The sequence below is a fragment of the Oncorhynchus mykiss genome, chromosome 18 (assembly GCF_057628025.1).
Source record: "Oncorhynchus mykiss isolate SJ-2025 chromosome 18, ASM5762802v1, whole genome shotgun sequence".
NCBI classification, from domain to species: domain Eukaryota; kingdom Metazoa; phylum Chordata; class Actinopteri; order Salmoniformes; family Salmonidae; genus Oncorhynchus; species Oncorhynchus mykiss.
In genome coordinates, this window is record NC_143039.1 from 66,119,659 (window position 1) to 66,136,033 (window position 16,375).

At 43.3% G+C, this 16,375-nt stretch overlaps 1 protein-coding gene across 2 annotated transcripts in view; it reads right to left on the minus strand.

Moving 5' to 3' along the window:
- Positions 1-16,375, minus strand: part of kcnq4 (potassium voltage-gated channel subfamily Q member 4) — a 126,766-nt gene that overhangs the window by 2,997 nt on the left and 107,394 nt on the right. Inside the window, exons 10-13 of one of the 2 annotated variants that reach the window (XM_090209105.1) lie at positions 11,669-11,898; positions 10,162-10,261; positions 2,686-2,817; positions 2,370-2,514 (exon numbers count right to left, since the gene is read on the minus strand). In XM_090209105.1, coding sequence (XP_090065231.1) covers positions 2,370-2,514; positions 2,686-2,817; positions 10,162-10,261; positions 11,669-11,898 — 607 coding nt within the window. Of the gene's footprint in view, positions 1-2,369; positions 2,515-2,685; positions 2,818-10,161; positions 10,262-11,668; positions 11,902-16,375 lie in introns of both variants that reach the window. The other variant, XM_021572588.3, reaches the window with a different exon arrangement.

Consider the following 16,375-nt stretch of genomic DNA (forward strand, 5'->3'; position numbering starts at 1 on the left):
TGGCAGGCCTGGCACAGCTCCTGGTATATGTCCTTAATGTTTATGGGGGGTCAATTAAGGAAGACATCCTCTTCTGCAAACCACTGCAAACCAGGACAACATGAGAGGATATTTTTAAAGTACTGGACAGCTTTGTGAAATCAAATGGACTTTGGTGGTCAAGATGTGCATCTCTACTGATGGCGCAAAAGCCATAAGAGGGAGACATAGTGGAGTGGTAACGTGCATGCAAGCAGTTGCTCCCGACGCCACTTGGGTACACTGCAGCATCCACCGAGAGGCTCTTGCTGCCAAGGGAATGCCTGCCAGCTTGAAAGACGTTTTGGACACTACAGTGAAAATGAACAACCCCTGAACTCTTGTGTATTTTCTGCACTATGCAATGATATGGGCAGCGACCATCTAACGCTTTTACAACATACAGAAGGGCGCTGGTTATGAAGGGGCAAAGTATTTACACATTAAAAAAAAATTGAGACAAGCTTAAAGTTTTATTTACTGACCATAATTTTCACTTGTGTCACGTCTTGACCTTTATTTCCTTTGTTTTGTCTTTATTTAGTATGGCCAGGTGCGTGAGTTGGGGTGGGCAGTCTATGTTTGTTTTTCTATGATTTTGGGATTTATATGTTTCGGCCTAGTATGGTTCTCAATCAGAGGCAGGTATCGTTAGTTGTCTCTGATTGAGAATCATACTTAGGTAGCCTGGGTTTCACTGTTTGTTTGTGGGTGTTTGTTTCCGTGTCTGTGTTTGTCGCCACACGGTACTGTTTCGGTTTGTTCACGTTTATTGTTTTTGTATTCATAGTGTTCAGTTTATGTTCTTAAATAAACAACCATGGACACTTACCACGCCGCATCTTGGTCCGATCCTTGCTACACCTCTTCAGAGGAAGAGGAAGAAATCAGTCGTTACAACTTGTCTGACCGTTTGCATGATGACGAGTTTCTCACATTACTGGGTGATGTTTCTTCTCGCCTGAACGATCTGAATCTAGGATTACAGGGACTCTCCGCAACTACATTCAATGTGCGGGACAAAATTGAGGCTATGATTAAGAAGTTGGAGCTCTTCTCTGTCTGCATTAGCAAGGACAACACACAGGTCTTTCCATCATTGTATGATTTTTCGTGTGCAAATGAATTCAAGCTTAGGGACAATGTCAAATGTGATATAGCGAAGCACCTGAGTGAGTTGGGTGGGCAATAACGCAGGTACTTTCCCGAAACAGATCGTTATCCCTTTCATGCCCTGCCTCCAGTCCACTTACCGATATCTGAACAAGAGAGCCGCATCAAGATAGCAACAAACAGTTCTGTGAAAATTGAAGTTAATCAGAAGCCACTGCCAGCTTTCTGGATTGGGCAGAGTATCCTCAGAGTATCCTCAGAGTATCCTCAGAGTATCCTCCCTTGGCAAATCGCGCTGTTGAGACACTGATGCCCTTTTCAACCACGTACCTATGTGAGAGTGGATTCTCGGCCCTCACTAGCATGAAAACTAAACACAAGCACAGACTGTGTGTGTAAAATGATTTAAGACTGAGACTCTCTCCAATACAACACAACATTGCAGAGTTACAGTGCCTTGCGAAAGTATTCGGCCCCCTTGAACTTTGCGACCTTTTGCCACATTTCAGGCTTCAAACATAAAGATATAAAACTGTATTTTTCAGTTTTTTCACGCCCAATGTTTCAGTTTTTGATTTGTTAAAAAAGTTTGAAATATCCAATAAATGTCGTTCCACTTCATGATTGTGTCCCACTTGTTGTTGATTCTTCACAAAAAAATACAGTTTTATATCTTTATGTTTGAAGCCTGAAATGTGGCAAAAGGTCGCAAAGTTCAAGGGGGCCGAATACTTTCGCAAGGCACTGTATGTGCATCCTTTCAAGCACACCCTTCTCATTAACCTGTGGTGAGTTATTCGCAATTTTCAATGAACAAATAAAGTTTTAAATGTGAGATGGTAAAATAAAGAGCAAAATTATTGATTATTATTATATTATTATTTGTGCCCTGGTCCTATAAGAGGTCTGTCACTTTCCACGAGCTGGGTTGTGACAAAAACTCACACTTCTTCTTATGTTTATTTATACATTTATTGTATACTGTGTGTGTGGCAGGCTTACAATGATGGCAAAAAAACTACATTTGAGAGTGCGCTGACCCTGGTGTTAGAGGGGGTACGCAGCTGGAGGTTGAATGTTTGAAGGGGTATGGGACACTGACCTAAATAATTCATCATCAGGAAAATACCATCTGAAACAGGCCTGGAATGTAAATGAAGTGTTTCCTACAAACATTCACTCAGAACTATATTGTCTAAGCACCTGAGCAATCAATCTACCATACTGGAGCTCTGTACCTGTTTCTCCACCTTAATGACCCGTCCCATCATACTGAGCTCGTCCAGAAGGTCCAGTTCTGGAGGGGTCTTCTCTCCCTTCTCACTCCTCACCTTCTTATTATCTGGCTGGTAGGACGATCCCCGACCCACTATCTGATCCACTCTGGGGAGGACCAGGACAACACACAACAATCAACAACCATTATTAAAATGGTTCCTTTTGTGGTGGTATAGGTGATGGAGTGTGTGGGGGTATGAATCCACTTTGTTTTCAACTGTTGTGTGTGTGTGTGTGTGTGTGTGTGTGTGTGTGTGTGTGTGTGTGTGTGTGTACCTGGTTTGTAGACTCTTGATCCTCCCCAGCATGTCCAGGTGTCCAGCAGAGTACTGCTCTATGACGTCCTTCACGTCGTACGGACGCAGAGTCTCCTTAAACTTCCTCTTGGCCACCAGGAACTTCAGAATCCTACACACGCACACACAAACATTCGTAGAAATGCCTCACACTGCTGAAATAAATAAGTGAATACTGCAAAAGCATTTAACCATGAAACGAGTCCTGAGCTTCATCAGTGTAACTACGTAGGTGTGATTAAGTGAGATTTGCAGTCAAAGTGACCTTACCAATATCATTCAGAAATAGCCTCATAAAAGGAAACCACTGGAGAGTTCCACAATGATTCCCCTTTGTTGTGAAATCTGACAATGACATTGCTCCTGTATTATCAATGAGACATGTACAGTAGAGCTATGTATAGAATACTTACTGTATACATATCTCTAATCGACACCCTTGTTCCGGTGCACTGTGTAAGGAGAGAGGGACACACTCGGTTTTCTGCACACCCTGGCCCTCTGCTAAGTCAGCTATTAGCTCTCTCTAACACACACACACACACACACAGACACAGACACAGACGCACACACACACACACACACGAGGTGGACCCCTGTGTGTGTGTGTCTAGTCTAACCCCTCTCCTCTCAGTGAGACAGCTGTGCACAAAGCTAATATTATTCACATCCTCCCTCCACCAATAGTTGCCCTTTCCTAGAGAGAAGTAAAGGGTACGTGGGGCTGAAGAGTGTTGACCAAGCACATACTGTACAATAGTGTCAAGGCCAACAACAGCACTGCTTTGGGCAGAGTTTTGTCTGCTTGTCACACTATAGGAGAAACAGAGTAAAATCGGCTGGCTGTGCTACTCTCCCCCACCCGGATCCTAAGGTGCTGGCTCGGCAGAACACAGGAAACGCCAAATGTTAGCATCGCAAAACAGAAGCACTTAACCGGTCATCCCACACCGTGATGGATTGCTCCGTGAGTTGGAGTGGGCAGAGAGTGGAAGCGGGGCGAGGCGGGTGAGGAGGGGGGCTGTTTTATGAGGAAACCCTATCTCTCACACACAGACGGGCTAAGGCTGCTTTGATATCAGTGTGTTGGTGAAACACACACGCACACCACATCACAGCAGGGCTGTGGCACAGACAGGAAGGCGGAAGGGTGTAACGTGGCGACTGAACAGCTTGCATGTGCAATGGCAGTTTAGTGGTGTGTGCTGATTTTTGCAGGGTGTATTTTTTCATTTTGCAGGTAGAAGCATATTTTTTTCTGACAGGGCGGGTCTCAGGCGGGTCTCAGGCGGGTCTCAGGTGTGGGTTAAAGAAAGGGTAAGGAAAAGTAGAAAGGAATGAAAAAATAAAAATAATTAAAGGGGTTCTTCAAAGTGCTGAGTCTCTCTTGATCGCGTGTTATGGTTATAATAATACATGGTCAGCCTGAAGTATGCCCCCTACAGCTACCTGGCATAGGGGCATAGTTGGCACTATATCATTATCTACAGGCTCAGAGGCTCTGGTGGGGAAATGGAGCAGCACTTTAGGAGACCGCATCGGTACCGAAATGTTGAGATTTTGAAGTCAGCATTGAATATACAAAGTCAGCATTCTGTCATTTTTTAATTGGTTCTATGCACATTACTCATGACATGACATAAGTAGTGAAGTGAGTGTGATGGAGGAGGAAGCTTTTTGGTGTAACACCAAAAGGGAAACTATTGTTTATTAAAAGGTACATGAGCTTAAAAAACAACTTCTAACTTGCAGAGCAATGGAACTATCACTAGGCAAACGATAGGCAAATGGTAGACTTTCCAAACTCTCTAGAAAAAAAGTTTATGGATAAAACTGCATGAAATTGCTTCAATAGTGTCAAAGGTTCCCAACTGGGCAGAAATACAAAAGTTGACTATGAGTGGCTTTAGCAGAGCTTGATTAGTTTGAGAAGAGTATTACAGCAAGTATGCAGATCTCTCTCCCTCTAAACATCCCCCCCATACCCCAAACGGCCAAACTCCCCACATTTCCACAGATAGGTAGGCAGGCTGATTAACTAAATTAGTCTTCCTAAAGTGAAGCCCCAGCTAAAATATACCTGTTTTTCAAAAGACATCAATCTTAGGTGGGGAATCTGCCAGTCACACACACCTGCCCCAGTGTGGAGGTACAGAACAACACATAGCTGAAGTCAATTGATGCACTCCAAATAGCACCATATTCCCTATAAAGTGGAGCTCTATATAAAGTAGTGCACTATATAGGAAGGGAATAGAGTACCATTTGGAACACATCCAGTGTCATGTGGTTTATTTAAACTAGGGGTTCTATATTGTCATACCAATGGACCAATTCTTGAGCGGAGCCTGAGACAACATTTTCCACCGCCATCAACAAAACACCAAATGATGGAATTACTCCAGGAAGATTGGAGTCGCACCCCTCCAATAGAGTCCCAGACACTTGTAGAATCTATGCCAAGGTGCATTGAAGCTGTTCTGGTGGCTCATTGTGGCCCAACACCCTATTAAAACACTATGTTGATGTTTCCTTTATTTTTCCAGTTTCGTGAAAATAAATAATTGTAACAATGGGAAAAACTATTAGCATATTATTCAGTAACTACTCACAAAGCCACAAAAGTTCTGTATGTCCTACTTTGCCGGTATCTTTGTAAGGTAATAATATTTACGCTTTCATGTGCAAGCATGGTACTAACTAGGGCCCTCCCTCGATTGAATCCAGTCCCAATCCACTATTAAATCAAATAAAAAATGTATTTGTCACATGCGCCTAATACAACATGTGTAGACCTTACCGTAAAATGCTTACTTACAAGCCCTTAACCAACAATTAACTTCAAGAAATAAGGTTAGAAAATATTTACTAAATAAACTAAAGTAAAAATAAAATGAAAAGTAACACAATAAAATAACAATAACGAGGCTATATACAGGAGGTACGGAGTCAGTTAGTTGAGGTCACTTGTACATGTAGGTAGAGGTAAAGTGACTATGCATAGATAATAAACAGTGAGTAAGTAGCAGGAGTGTAAAAACAAAGAGGGGGTCTGATCAATTGTTCAGCAGTCTTATGGCTTGGGGGTAGAACCTATTAAGGAGCTTTTTGGACCTAGACTTGGGACCATGTGGTAGCAGAGAGAATAGTCTATGCTTTGGTGACTGGAGTATTTGACTATTTTATGGGCCTTACACTGTTACCGCCTAGTATATAGGTTCTGGATGTGTTGTACTGGACCGTACCGCACTACCCTCTGTAGCGCCTTAGGGTCAGATGCCAAGCAGTTGCCATACCAGGTGGTGATGCAACCAATCAGGATGCTCTTGATGGTGCAGCTGTTGAACTTTTTGAGGATCTGGGGACCCATTCCAAATCTTTCTTTTCAGGGGGAAAAGGCATTGTCGTGACCTCTTCACGACTGTCTTGGTGTGTTTAGACCATGATAGTTTGTTGGTGATGTGGACACCAAAGAACTTGAAGGTACCTGTTCCACTACAGCACTGTTGATGTGAATGGGGGCGTGTTTGGCCCTCCTTTTCCTGTAGTCCACGATCAGCTCTTTTGTCTTGCTCATGTTGAGGGAGAGGTTGTTGTCCTGTCTCTGACCTCCTCCCTATAGGCTGTCTCATCGTTGTTGGTGATCAGGCCTACCACTGTTGTCTCATCAGCAAACTTAAGGATGGTTTTGGAGTCATGCTTGGCCACACAGTCGTGGGTGAATAGGGAGTACAGGAGGGACGAAGCACGCACCGACTGTTGAGGATCAGAGTGGCAAATGTGTTGTTGCCTACCCTTACCACCTGGGGGTAGCCCGTCAGGAAGTCCAGGATCCGGTTGCAGAGGGAGGTGTTAAGTCCCAGGGTCCTTAGCTTAGTGATGAGCTTTGTGGGAACTATGGTGTTGAACACTGAACTGTAGTCAATGAATAGCATTCTCACATAGGTGTTCCTTTTGTCCAGGTGGGAAAGGGCAGTGTGCAGTGCGATTGAGATTGCATCATATGTGGATCTGTGGGGGCGGTATGCAAATTGGAATGGATCTGGGGTTTCTGGGATGATGATGTTGATGTGAGCCATGACCAGCCTTTCAAAGCACTTCATGGCTACTGACTTGAGTGCTACGGGGCAGTAGTCATTTAGGGAGGTTACCTTCATTTCCTTGGCCACAAGGACTATGGTGGTCTGCTTGAAACATGTAGGTATTTCAGACTTAGTTTTGGCAAGTCGGTTTGTGCATGTCATTTTCCAACAATTGTTTACAGACAGATTATTTCACTTATAATTCACTGTATCATAATTCCAATGGGTCAGAAGTTTACATACACTAAGTTGAATGTGCCTTTAAACAACTTGGAAAATTCCAGAAAATTACGTCATGGCTTTAGAAGCTTCTGATAGGCTAATTGACATCATTTGAGTCAATTGGAGGTGTACCTGTGGATGTATTTCAAGACTTACCTTCAAACTCAGTGACTCTTTGCTTGACATCATGGGAAAATCAAAAGAAATCAGCCAAGACCTGGTTCATTCGTGGGAGCAATTTCCAAACGCCTGAAGGTACCACGTTCATCTGTACAAACAATAGTACGCAAGTATCAACTCCATGGGACCACGCAGCCGTCATACCGCTCAGGAAGGTAACATGTTCTGTCTCCTAGAGATGAACGTACTTGAACGTACGAAAGTGCAAATCAATCCCAGAACAACAGCAAAGGACCTTGTAAAGATGCTGGAGGAAACAGGTACAAAATAATCTATATCCGCAGTAAAAATGAGTCCAATATCGACATAACCTGAAAGGCCGCTCAGCAAGGAAGAAGCCACCGCTCCATAACCGTCATAAAAATGCCAGACGAAGGTTTGCAACTGCACATGGGGACAAAGATCGTACTTTTTGGAGAAATGTCCTCTGGTCTGATGAAACAAAAATAGAACTGTTTGGCTATAATGACCCAAAAGGGGGGGGACTTGCAAGCCAAAGAACACCGTCCCAACCGTGAAGCACGAGGTTGGCAGCATCATGTTGTGGGGGTACTTTGCTGCAGGAGGGATTGGTGCAATTCACAAAATAGATGGCATCATGAGGGGGAGGAAAATTATGTGGATATATTGAAGAAACATCTCAAGACACCAAAGCTTGGTCGCAAATGGGTCTTCCAAATGGACAATGACCCTAAGCATACATCCAAAGTTGTGGCAAAATGGCTTAAGGACAACAAAGTCAATGTATTGGAGTGGCCATCACAAAGCCCTGACCTCAATCCTATAGAAAATATGTGGGAAGAACTGAATAAGTGTGTCCGAGCAAGGAAGCCTACAAACCTGACTCAGTTATACCAGCTCTCAGGAGGAATGGGCCAAAATTCACCCAACTTATTGGGGGAAGCTTGTGGAAGGCTAGCCGAAACGTTGGACTCAAGTTGAACAATTTAAAGGCAATGCTACCAAATACTAATTGAGTGTATGTAAACCTCTGACCCACTGGGTATGTAATGAAAGAAATAAAAGCTGAAATAAATCATTCTCTCTACTATTATTCTAACATTTCACATTCTTAAAATAAAGTGGTGATCCTAACTGACCCAAGACAGGGAATTTTTACTCGGATTAAATGTCAGGAATTGTGAAAAACTGAGTTTAAATGTATTTGGCTAAGGTGTATGTAAACTTCTGACTTCAACTGTATGTACACTACACTTCAGCATACACTCTATAAGCTGCTTTTAACCCTTTACACTCGTGGGAATTGCCCTATATGGATAGGGCTACAGTGAAATGTGTCTTACAGAAGAAATATGTGCATAAGCACGGTAGCAAATTAAAAAGAAACGTTTATAGATTATGGGGAAATTATAAAGACCAAAGTTCAGGACACAACAGCTCACCTGAGAAGACTGAATTCAAACATTACACTGTTGATTGTATGTGCATTTGACATTTGCTGTCCTTTTGCCATGTTTACTGATAAGGAAATAAGAAAATACTCTGGATTGAGTAACAAGACTATTCCTGGATATGTGGGGTAGGGGCAACATAAGACAAACAAATGACAAGGGTTTGAGTGAGAGGGTTAACTGGTTTTTCCAAGTGGCCACACACCTTTCTAAAGTGTGCACAGTTCCTAAGTAATTTCAATTCACTTTTATGACTGAAAGAAGACACTTCAACTATAAGGTGCTTTTCTCAGCTCAATGAAAATATTTGTACCCGCACACTGAAGGCTGCAAAGCCAAAACGTCTGTGTATGCTATCGCTGATGCAGTGAGATTATTATTTATTTAAAAAAAAAATATGAAGTAAGCTTTATGCGGCATCTTTTTAAGTGTGGACACATCACAATTTTGCTGATCAGATCTGGGAACCCGGCCTGCGGCAGGAAGGCTCAGTTACCATGCTAAAGTGGACTTTTCGCTACTGTCAGCTTACACTGCAAACAGCCAGAGACCACTGGAGGAGCTGGGCATTCATCTTACTACAGCCACCATAACAGGAAGTACTATTGACCCAAGTTCTGTGACGACTTGAGGACCAGAGAGGAGACAGGTGACCTGGTTCCACAGTTAGGGGTACTGTGGACCAGTAGGTACCATGTGGGTACAGGTAGGGATGGTGTGAACCAGTAGGTACCATGTGGGTACAGGTAGGGGTGGTGTGAACCAGTAGGTACCATGTGGGTACAGGTAGGGGTGGTGTGAACTAGTAGGTACCATGTGGGTACAGGTAGGGGTGGTGTGAACCAGTAGGTTCCCTGTGGGTACAGGTAGGGGTGGGTGTGAACCAGTAGGTACCCTGTGGGTACAGTTAGGGGTGGTGTGAACCAGTAAGTACCATGTGGGTACAGGTAGGGGTGGTGTGAACCAGTAGGTACCATATGGGTACAGGTAGGGGTGGTGTGAACCAGTAGGTACCATGTGGGTACAGGTAGGGGTGGTGTGAACCAGTGGGACCATGTGGGTACAGCTAGGGGTGGTGTGAACCAGTAGGTACCCTGTGGGTACAGGTAGGGGTGGTGTGAACCAGTAGGTACCATGTGGGTACAGGTAGGGGTGGTGTGGTGTGAACCAGTAGGTACCCTGTGGGTACAGGTAGGGGTGGTGTGAACCAGTAGGTACCATGTGGGTACAGGTAGGGGTGGTGTGGTGTGAACCAGTAGGTACCCTGTGGGTACAGGTAGGGGTGGTGTGAACCAGTAGGTACCATGTGGGTACAGGTAGGGGTGGTGTGGTGTGAACCAGTAGGTACCCTGTGGGTACAGGTAGGGGTGGAGTGAACCAGTAGGTACCCTGTGGGTACAGGTAGGGGTGGTGTGGTGTGAACTAGTAGGTACCCTGTGGGTACAGGTAGGGGTGGAGTGAACCAGTAGGTACCCTGTGGGTACAGGTAGGGATGGTGTGAACCAGTAGGTACCCTGTGGGTACAGATACGGGTGATGTGAGAGGGGGTGTAGGACTCACCTGACAGCCCGTATCAAGGTCTTCACTGCTGGGATCACCTCTTCCATGGCTACATCACAATATGGTTTGTCTTCAACACTGTCCTCCCCTACTCCTTCCACTGGGGACAGGGCAACAACAAGGTGAGAGTGTGTGTGCACAAATTAGTACATTTTATAGATGGTACAAGTATATAGGTGAGACCGTAGTTGTGTGTATGTGCCTACAGTATGTACTGTATATACATTGGGATCTGAAATAATGGAAACCCTTGATAAAGACTAGCAAAAATGACAGTTTAAAATAAATAATTCAGGTCGACTAGTGGTTAGAGTGTTGGACTAGTAACTGGAAGGTTGCCAGATCCCCGAGATGACAAGATAAATATTTGTCGTTCTGCCCCTGAACTGTTCCTAGGCCGTCATTGAAAATAATAATTTGTTCTTAACTGACTTGCCTAGTTAAATAAAGGTGAAACAAATAATTGTATAAAAAAAATGGGAAATTATTTTATACTAATACAATTGCTCTGAGAAAGACACGTTGCACTACTTTTTTCTCTCAAAAAGGTAGAGGTCAAATTATTGACACCCTTGTTTTCAATACCTTTCAATGCCTTGCGAGGATAATGGCACTGAGCCTTTTTCTCAAATGTTTAATGAGTTGGAGAACACATTGGGAGGGATCTTAGACCATTCCTCCATACAGAATCTTTCCAGATCCTTGATATCCTTCATCTGCTCTTATGGACGGCCCTCTTCAATATAAACCACAGGTTTTCAATGGGGTCTAAGTCCGGAGACTGAGATGGCCATTTCAAAATGTTGATTTTTTTGTTGCCAATTTCTTTGTGAATTTTGATGTGTGCTTGGGGTTATTGTCTTGCAGGAAGACCCACTTGTGGCCAAGTTTCAGCCTCCTGGCAAAATATCCAGGTACTGGGTAAAGTTAATGACGCCGTTGACCTTAACAAGTGACCCAGGACCAGTGGAATCAAAATAGCCCCATAACATCAAAGATCCAACACCATATTTTACAGTAGGTATGAGGTTATTTTCTGCTCATGCATTCTCATTTCAATGCCAAACCGACCACTGGTCTGTGTCGCCAAAGAGCTTTATTTTCATGTCATCTGACCAAAGCACCGGTTCCAATCCAAGTGCCAATGTCATTTAGCAAACTCCAGGCATTTACATTTGTTGGATGACATAAAAACAGAGCTCTTAGGCCATGCACACCAGCGGTTGTGCAAGTGGATCTTCCAGCAAGACACTAACCCCAAGCACATATCAGAATCCACAGAGAACTGGTTAATTGGACACAAAAATCAACATTTTGAAAATAGGTGTGTCAATTTTGACCCTTACCTTTTTGAGAGAAAAAGTATTGCTTGTTAAACAAAATCTCTTTCTCTGAGCAATAGTAGTTAGTCATTTTGTATAGTCATTTTTGCTCATCTTTATCAAGGGGGTGTCAATCATTTCAGACCCCGCATGCAGGTGAGAGTGAGTTAAGTCCTAATTCCCACCGTCTGCAGGAGGTCTGGGTTTGAGCCGTAGAGAGGTGCGGAACCGCGTGCGGTCATTGAAGCTCCAGCTCTTCTGCACCTTCCCGGGACTGGTGGCTTCTGGGACATTCTCCGTGCTGGGCGACTGGCGGAAACTTGTCCCGGGAGGCAGTGGAGACGCCTTGTTCCGGATCGCCTGGGACGACCGAGAGTTGTTCATCCGCATCCGGTCTCGAAAACCTATTTTGCTGCTGCTGGAACAATGAAGGAACAATTTACCTGTGTCCACATGTTTATTGAATTAACTACCACTATTATCTGCCACTTAGGACATCCTTAGAGTTCTGTTGTGTGATTTATCTCATGACTGTCGGTCCATAGTGTCCAGTGGATGATACAGTTGTTTTAGACCCTGAGTTTAGCCAATCAGCAGAGGAGCAATCCCAGGTAGTTAGAATATGTTAGCTAGCAGGTACAGACAGCAGTACACTAGATAGTGTAGCTACTGACTACCATTAAACATTAAACAGTCACACCGAGCTGAGTCAGTGACCAACAAAGCAGACAGAGAGAACAACAGAGACAGATATTCAGACTGGGAGATTACAGACGTGATGGAGAGACAGACTGACTGACTGACTGACTGGCTGACTGGTTGACTGGCTGAATGACAGAATTACTTACTTACTGACTGGTTGACTGACTGGCTGGCAGGCTGACTGACTGGCTTACTAAATGGTTGGCTAACTGGCTGACTGGCTGACTTACTGAATGGTTGGCTGACTGGCTGACTGGCTGGCAGGCTGACTGACTGGCTTACTAAATGGTTGGCTAACTGGCTGACTGGCTGACTTACTGAATGGTTGGCTGACTGGCTGGCTGTCTGGCTGACTATCAGTGGGTGGGGGGGCAACACAATAACTCCTCGATGTCATCTGGGACGTATACTCATGTTAACGTCACAAAGTATTTCCAACATCACACATCAGCGAACGATTAGAAACATGTTGTTGTTTACGCCTGTAGTTTGCGCCTGTAGTTTATGCCGAGATACTCCTTGTTTGTGCGCTGGCCTGCCATTTAAGTTAATATTTAAATAGCTGAAAGAGCATTAGGGGAAATAGCATTTCATATGTTGGAGCTAAAATGCTCAGGTTGACCTAGAAGGGGAGGGTGGACAGAGTAAGATGTTGAATTACTGTTAGCCCTTTGGGGGGGAAAGTAAATAAGTGAGGCTGAATACAGCTGAGTCCTCCAAAGACATGCACGGTATACTGAGCAAGTATGCAAGTATAAGAGAAACATTTTAGCAGAGGAAAGGGAAAACTCTATTTGGGGAGAGACATTTTTTTGTCTGGGTTAAGTGGATAAGATTTGCAAAAGTACAACACGCATGTGATTGCATTGCATGCATGACCATTTGAATCCTCTCCCCAGAAATCACCACAGAGCACGATTGATCAAAGAAAACATGCATGAAAAATGTGCACTTAACAATTAATGGTCATGCAACTGTATTAAGAGAACAGCATGCGTGACTTTCTAAATATTTGATCTTTGGAACAACCTTCTGTCCAAAATATCAAATATAGTATTTTAAAAAGTCTGTCAAATCTGTAAGTGTGAGAGAAGGCCAATGCTGACATTAGATCCACATGAACCATGAAACATCCTTTGTTCTCCAATAAACAACGCATGGTTTAATGTGTCCCCTAGTTCACCAAAAACAATGTAAAACCAGGCAAGATAACTGGTAATGGTTAACAGAGTTATGATCTGAACAGAACACCCCATCATTCTCTCACACAGTAAAAGCTCAGTCAAAGATTTCTACGCCAGAGCAGTGTATGTTTCCCATTCTCAAAGATCAATTAGAAAATGTGAATATCAGTTGGACAAGATGGTGCCGAAGAGGATGGCTGACGTTTTACATTCCCGTAACCAATTGTGCTATTTTGTTAATTTTTTTGCGTTGTTTGTAACTTATTTTTTAACTTATTTTGTACATAATGTTGCTGCTACCATCTCTTATGACCAAAAATAACTTATGGCCATCAGAAATGGGATTACTCACCACTAACTGGAAGAATCTTTCTCCTTTAACGAGTCCGACAAGAAGGATATACTGCTGTCCCGGGAACTGGCCCAGATCCCCGTCATTTTCGTAAAGAAAAGAAGACGCAGTTCGGGCTGCCTTTTGAGAATCCGTAGGTGAACTCCCACTGCCTTCAGTTCTACTTGCTACCATGCAATCATTGGAAGATAAAATGTTTAACCTACGATTACAATTATCCTACCAACGGGACATTAAGAACTGTAATATCTTGTGTTTCACCGAGTCATGGCTGAACGACAACATGGATCATTTGGAGCTGGAGGAATGTTTTAACCTTTTTGGGATAGGGGGCAGCATTTTCACTTTTGGATGAATAGCATGCCCAGAGTGAACTGCCTCCTACTCTGTCCCAGATGATAATATATTCATATTATTATTAGTATTGGATAGAAAACACTCTGTAGTTTCCAAAACTGTTTGAATGATGTCTGTGAGTATAACAGAACTCATGTAGTTTTTCTTAGCTTGGCCTACCGAGTACACATTGAGATATGGATGAGGTTGCACTTCCTACGGCTTCCACTAGATGTCAACTGTCTTTTGAAACTGGTTTGAGGATTCTACTAGCAGCAAGCCAGCAGCATACCACCCTGCATACCACTGCTGGCTTGCTTCTGAAGCTAAGCAGAGTTGGTCCTGGTCAGTTCCTGGATGGGAGACCAGATGCTGCTGGAAGTGGTGTTGGAGGACCAGTAGGAGGCACTCTTTCCTCTGGTCTAAAGAAAATATCCCAATTCCCTGTGTAGGGTGCCATCTTTCGGATGGGACGTTAAACGGGTGTCCTGACTCTCTTAGGTCATTAAAGATCTCATGGCACTTATCGTAAGACTGGGGTGTTAACCCTGGTGTCCTGGCTAAATTACCAGTCTGGCCCTCAAACCATCACGGTCACCTAATAATCCCCAGTTTACAATTGGCTAATTTCCCCTGTAACTATTCCCCAGGTTGTTGCTGCAAATGAGAATGTGTTCTCAGTCAACTTACCTGGTAAAATAATGGATAAATAAAAATACTATATAGGAGGGGCTCATGAGTGCTGTTTGAGTCAGTGGTCTGGCAGAGAGCCTTGGTCTTATGACGCGCGCTCCCGACAGAGTTACCTCTCGTTCCAGTGCCTTTCTGAAGACAAAGGAATTCTCCGGTTGGAACATTATTGATGTTTTATGTTAAAAACATCCTCACGATTGATTCCATACATCGTTTGACATGTTTCTAAGGGACTGTAACAGAACTTTTGGAGTTTTTGTCTGGATGAAATGCTCGTGCCTCATGAAGATGGATTACTGGGCTGAACACGCTAACAACAAGTGGCTATTTGGACATAAATGATGGAACAAATCAGTCATTTATTGTCGAACTGGGATTCCTGGGAGTGCCTTCTGATGAAGACCATCAAAGGTCAGTGAATATTTATGGTGTTGTTTCTAACTTTGTTGATTCCAAAATGGTGGCTATTCCTCTGGCTGTTTCGGGTTCTGAGCGCCGTTCTCAGATTATGCTTTTTCCGTAATAAAAAAAAAAAATCTGACACAGCGGTTGCATTAAGGAGAAGTCTATTTTAATTCTGTGAATAACACTAGTATCTTTTATCAATGTTTATTATTAGTATTTCTGCAAAATCACCTGATGTTTTGGAACCAAAACATTACTGCACGTAAAGCGCCAATGTAAACTGAGATTTTTGGATATAAATATGCACATTATCGAACAAAACATACATGTATTGTGTAACATGATGTCCTATGAGTGTCATCTGATGAAGATCATCAAAGGTTAGTGATTAATTTTATCTATATTTCTGCTTTTTGTGACTCCTTTCTTTGGCTGGAAAAATGGCTGTGTGTTTTTTCGACTTGGCGGTGATCTAACAATCATATGTTGTGCTTTAGCTGTGAAGTATTTTTTTTTTAATCGGACACGATGGGTAGATTAACAAGATGTGTATCTTTCATTTGCTGTATTGGACTTGTTAATGTGTGAAAGTCACAAATTTAAAAAAATATATTTTTGAATTTCGCGCACTGCCTTTTCAGCGGAATGTTGTCGAGGTGTTCCGCTGCGCAACCCCTGCGCTAGAAAGGTTAATGAACCGGCAGAACAGAGAAGCTACGTCTGGTAAGACGAGAGTTGGGGGTGTGTGTCTTTTTGTCAATAACAGCCGGTGCGCAATGTCTAATATTAAAGAAGTCTCAAGGTATTACTCGCCTGAGGTCGAGTATCGTATGATAAGCTGTAGACCACACTATCTACCAAGAGAGTTCTCATCTATACTATTTGTAGCCTTCTATTTACCACCTAAGACCACACTCAACCAACTCTATAAGGCCATAAGCAAACAAGAAAATGCTCACCCAGAAGCGGCACTCCTAGGGGCCGGAGACTTTAATGCAGGCAAACTTCAATCAGTTTTACCACATTTTTACCAGCATGTCACATGTGCAACCAGAGGACAAAAAACCCCAGACCACCTTCACTCCACAAACAGAGATGCATACAAAGCTCTCCCCCGCCCTCCATTTGGCAAATCTGACCATAATTCTATCATTTTGATTGCTGATTTCTCATGCTTACAAGCAAAAACTAAAGCAGGAAGTACCAGTGACTCGCTCAAT